This window comes from Lipotes vexillifer, unplaced genomic scaffold (genome assembly GCF_000442215.2).
Source record: "Lipotes vexillifer unplaced genomic scaffold, Lipotes_vexillifer_v1.1 scaffold1179, whole genome shotgun sequence".
In the NCBI taxonomy this organism is placed as follows: Eukaryota; Metazoa; Chordata; class Mammalia; order Artiodactyla; family Lipotidae; genus Lipotes; species Lipotes vexillifer.
In genome coordinates, this window is record NW_006783890.1 from 854,792 (window position 1) to 860,503 (window position 5,712).

General features: G+C 42.5%; 1 protein-coding gene across 1 annotated transcript in view; it reads right to left on the reverse strand.

Moving 5' to 3' along the window:
• Nucleotides 1-4,440: 4,440 nt before the first annotated feature.
• VWC2L (von Willebrand factor C domain containing 2 like) overlaps nt 4,441-5,712 on the reverse strand; it is a 154,486-nt gene continuing 153,214 nt past the window's right edge. Inside the window, exon 4 of the mRNA XM_007456415.1 lies at nt 4,441-4,698. Coding sequence (XP_007456477.1) covers nt 4,550-4,698 — 149 coding nt within the window. The 3' untranslated portion in view covers nt 4,441-4,549. The remainder of the gene's footprint in view (nt 4,699-5,712) is intronic.

Here is a 5,712-nt window from a genome sequence, read left to right on the forward strand (position 1 = left end):
GGGCAAGGGGCATAGGGAAAGAGAGTTGGATGGATGGGAAACTGAAAAGCACGATAGACTAATCTTGTTTTAAGAAAATGTTAGTGGAGCCGGTGGGGTATATCCGTGTACGGGGGATGCCATATGCTGATGTTTTCTTAGTGGTTGGCTTTTTTCTTTCTTCCTCCAACGATGCAGTAGATGATGACAATTTATAAAGTATCGTTCAGCTTTACTCTGTTAGGCAGTATGTTTGTCTCAAGGAGAAAGAGAGTAACAGTTTGCACTTACTCCATAAGGAAAGCTTACACACGTATAAAAGGCGGCGTCCTCTGGGTGCTGGTCATTGGAAATGGTTCTCGGTCAAGGGCTTTGTTGCCGCTATTGGTAGAAAGCCTCTTGCCTACTGCTTGCCCTGCTTAGAGTCTAGGGAGGAGTTTAACATGGACTTTAAAAGAGTGATTTTCCCCAACACAACCTTCTGGTAACAACAACAGACCCAGGAGTCTGTCAGAGTTCACAGCTGTCTGTTGGCGGGATTCACATCCCTACTGTGGACTTAGGAGGCATAACGACCAAATACAATGTTACATATGGTTTGCTTTGGATCATGCAAACACCCCTTCTCCCCTGTAGTTTAGAAAAATCTATGAAATTTGAATATAAACTGGACATTGATGATATTAAGAAATTATTAATTTTGTTAGGTTTGGTTAAAAACTATCCCTTTTTTCAAAGAGATGATTACTCTCTTTGATGATGTAGGGATGAAATGATATGTCTGATATTTGCTTTAAAATACTCAAGGGAAAAAAATAGATAAAGTATTATGCAGAACATTGAGAACTGTTGCATCTTGGCAATGGGTAAATGGAGGTTCCTTACACAATCTTCTCATTTTTTGTGTGTGATTGAAAACTTTTACAGTAAAAAATTTCTGCTTTGCCCGTTAAGATCCTGTGACCTTGGGCAAAGCATTTAACCTCTTCGTATTCTTGTTTCCTCAATAGCAAAGCAGAGGTAATAAGAGTCTCTGCCTCGTAGCTGTGCTGTGTGGATTGAATAGAAAAGGTTCAGTGCACAGCGCAGGGCCTGCCACAGTAAGCCCTCAAAAATTACAGATTATCATTAGTAGTGTGCATGGATCTGGGTCAGGGAAATATTTTTCCTATCACTTACCCTCTCACTGCTGGTTTGAGTTCCTCTCTGATCCCTAAATCAGCCTTGCCTTCTCTTAGGAAAAATGAAAATGTACTCAGACAAACGCTAAAGCTGATGCCTAATTCTAATTGAATATAGCTCTAACAACACATGTATTTTCAGATGATAGAAGTCACTTAGAATTAGTCATTAAATGAAGAGTAGGGAGAAGGGGGAAGTTTAGGAAGGAAAATATACCACAAGCCGTGTTTGCTGGTTAACACACTTTATATTTAACAAAATAGTTTTTTAATAATATATTCTTTTACACATCAAATATTGTAGCTAGAATCCCCTTTTTACAGTTGAGTGTTTAGTGTTTTTTTTTTCTCTCCCTAATTTTCAGGCACACCATTTTTCAAAGATTTTTGAAACTGAATCGTTTTTTAACAGGCATCAGCTGTCAATCAGGATGTTGATCCTTTATTTAAACAGAGCTGTAGTTAAAGCCAAGAACCAAAGTCGAGGAGATGTAGGAGGGTAGTGGTGATGGGGTAGCTGCAGACAAAGCTTTCAAAAGAAAAACAACAACAACAACAACAGATGAAACCAGAACTGTGTTGTTCAGAGTTTGGAAAGGATTTCTCAATGACCTGGGTAGAAGGAAGTTGTAAAGTGTTTATCAGTTTATGAGAAGTTCTGTCACAGTATAGGTTCATCTCTCCCTAAAGGGGAAAAATGTCAGTGCTACAAAGTCTTAAAGGAAACAGCTTGTATTGAGACTCTGAGAGGGAAAAAAAAAATCCAAGGACAACAATAAAATAATCCCTCTCTCTGGCTGGTAACAGAGGCTGCTGGGCAGCCTTCATTCTGCAAACTCTCTGAAGGGAGTTTCTTGATGGGTAGTGTGCTTCATTCTCCAAAATTCTTGTTGTAACTCTCACTGTGCCCAGCCTTTGATGCAAAATTTCTGTACCCTGGCTTCCCAGTTGCTCTCGCCTTCTGTTTTCTACAAAGGACATAGTAACTCCTTAATAATAGATAGGGCGCTATGAAACATGGCTCTATTAATGATGTTTTCTGGGTTTCAAACCTTATTCCTGTCATTTATTATTATTATTTCTTTCCAAGAGTGAAGATTTTTGAGGCTGGCAGTAGGCGACCTCAGGGCAAAGAAAGCTCTATAATACATCTCTGTCTAGAAACAAGCTGAAGTGTGGAGTGCCTTTGCTTTGAAGTGCAGGAGTAAATCATGCAGAATTGTTCATGAATGATTCATGACTGTCTTTATGATGTATCCAGGATGGCAACTGAAAAGCACCACCCTTGCTGCGAATTGGTGTTCTAAGGGAAGGCCGCTTGATGTTCTCCCTCGGATGGCGCCAGCCTGACTATTGGTATCAGAACACGAGCACAGTGTGTGTGAGAAGTGTCAGGTCCAACTTGTCAACACATTAATTTTGGAAATGACAGCTCTTTCTTGATGATGGGAGGAGCTTCCAGGGAGGAGAGGCTTGACGATTTTAAAGGAAAACCCAGCTGATGAGACTAAAGAGATGTGTGTCCTGAGGGTGGACCTGTGGTGATGAAGTGTCACTCCCTTTGAAGGAGACTGACCCGTCCCCTCGGGGCTGCTGGTCGTGCCTGTCCGCAAGGGCTCAGAGGCTCACCAGAGCCACAGCCTCAGCCAGACCTTGCCTGGTACTTCCCCCCCGGTAGAAAACCACTCTGTACTGATTATTCTAGACCAATGATTCTCAACCAGGTGAAATTCTGCCCCCTTCCACACACCCTGGGGACGTTTGGCAATGTCCAGAGACATTCTGTTATTACAGTTAGGGTACTGCTCTTGGCATTTAGTGGATAGAAGCCAAGAATGCTGCTAAACATCCTAAAAATGCACAGGACAGCTCCCAATGACAATTAATTGGCCCCAAATGTCAGTAGCGCTGAGGTTGAGAGAACTTGTACAGGAATGCGGCAACTCCGCTGGAGCTATGGCGAAGCCCAGGTGAGAGTGGGAGCAGAAAAGGAAAGAACATTGGTAATGAAGACAACCTTCAAGGTTCCTCAAGGACCCTACCAGATCTGTGCCAGGGTTTTCAAGACAGGAGAGTGGAATAAGAGACTAGCTATGCCATGTGGTTTCACAATTGTTAAATTTGCACTTGAATAGAGGTGGCATCAGATACCCTGTGTATTTTATTTTTTCTGTTCCTATACTAGCAGCATTACCAGGGCAACCTTGAGACTCTTCAAAGGTTCGTTTTAATTGTTCAGTGTCTAATATATACATTTTAAAAACTGTTCAACAAATGGAATTGTATTGTGCAAGACTCACTCTACCCTAATCTTTAAATCAGCACTTGAGGTGGAAAGGGTGTCCTGCATCTGTGTTTTAGACAGAGGGCTGAGCGGTCGTTACTGTAACATGGCAAACACAGTCCCGAACCAGAAAAACTGCCTGTGTGTATGACTGGCTTTCAGCCAAATCTGAACTCAAAAGCCAGAAGTGTTCAGAAGGATTCAGATTAACAGTGGGGCTGTTCACCCTGGTTCTGGTATTTATCGTGCCAGGGGACAGAGTGGGTGTAGTGTGTTTCGTTATAAGCTGAACTTAAATTCAGCATCATGAGAAAGCCTGGTGATTGATGCTGCAATTTTGAATACCTGTCTCCCTTTGGATTCTTTAGTGAAGCTCATGGTATTCTTCACATATTAGTTTTTGATTGGCAGTTTCAAAATTTTGTGAATGAAATGTGTGGTTTGTAAGAATCAAATTGTGAGTCCCCGCATAATGCACTGAGCTCCAGTTCCGCACCCAGCCCAGCAGTGGGTCCATCTATGTGCACCTCTCTCTTCTGACCCTGCAGGGCAAGATTCACTCGAGGGGAGTGATTGCTTGGATGCTTTTGCATATTCCTAATCAGGAGGGTCCTCACTCCTGACACTGCTTTACTGAAGCTTATTTGACACAACTCAAAACCTTACTGTGCAGTCAAATCTGGCCCCTTAGACTCTAAAGAGGAAAAAATAAATTACTCCAAGAGAAAAATGCCAGGTTTACAGAAGAGTAAAAATGGAGAAAGTCAGTAGATGGTGAGCTGGCAGGCCAGAGGTGTCACCAGAGAAGAAACCTGTACAAGGCTATTTCTTTCTTTTTGTTCCAGAAATCCAGTTGTCAAGTCACCATCAAGCATGGATAATTACAAAAGCAGTTTTGATAGCTATATGCCATATATATTTTATATAGCAAGAAAGAAAGAGAAATCTCTTAGTAAAATATTCACTTTTGTCAACCCTAAAAGGTTTTGCTGGTGACCCTGTTGTAGCTGGCAGGAGTTTGTTTGTTTTCTCTTGTTTTAAACATGTGCAGTGTAGAAGGCATAGCATTCTCTCCTAAGAGCTCATCATCGGGTGGGAATCTGTTCTACACAGTCTGCTTGCCTTGGCATTCGCGTTTTGAACACTGAGCAGGCTTCCACCAGTCCCCGTTGTGACAGTGACAGATGTTACATTCATCCACTTTCACTTCAATGCCAGCCGGAATGATCGTAGTTCCTGCAAAGCAGTTTGGACCTGGAACACATACATAGGCTGATTAGTTGATTAAGTGTGAGAGGTTCCCTTTCCTTCTTTCCGACCCCAATAAAAAGAATATAACCCCCAAAGCCATGAACGAGTAGGTCAGACTACTCTTTTTTTTTTTTTTTTAAAGAAGATGTTGGGGGTAGGAGTTTATTAATTAATTAATTTATTTATTTTTGCTGTGTTGCGTCTTCGTTTCTGTGCGAGGGCTTTCTCTAGTTGCGGCAAGCGGGGGCCACTCTTCATCGCGGTGTGCGGGCCTCTCACTATGGTGGCCTTTCCTGCTGCGGAGCACAGGCTCCAGACGCGCAGGCTCCGTATTTGTGGCTCACGGGCCCAGTTGCTCTGCGCCATGTGGGATCCTCCCAGACCAGGGCCCGAACCTGTGTCCCCTGCATTAGCAGGCAGACTCTCAACCACTGCGCCACCAGGGAAGCCCCAGACTACTCTTAACAGTGTATCTTTAAGGAATTTTCTAGTCATCTCCCTTAAATACAAACTTTTAACTCCTACTGTCTTTTGCATACAGCTCATATTCCCCATGTATGTTGTGCATTGAAAAGAAAAAAGATCCAATGCTCAAAATGTCTTATGGTCTGTTACTAAGTACATGCAATTTTCTAAAGTAAGGTAAGGATTAAACTCTATCTGCTTTATGCTCTGGGGTGTAAATGCTGCCAGAGTGTCCCCTGAAACCATCTAGCATGGTCAGCATCACTTGTCAGTACCCTGTGGCCTGTCCTCTCCCTTCCCTCAAACCCTGGTGGGTTTGAGACAATGAACTCACTCACTCCCTGGTTTTAGCACTTCCCTCAGCCCAGTTCCTGGAATCCCGGCTTGTTTCTTGATAACAATGAATAATTCACGACCAGATGATTTATTCATGTCCCAAACAAGCTTTGTTAGAGGTTCATTTGATTTTTGTAAATGGAGTTCCTTTAATCTGCTGGTTATCTATTTTTTTTAAAGAATGACCCAAAGGTTTGGCTTTTGAAAGTCAGCAGG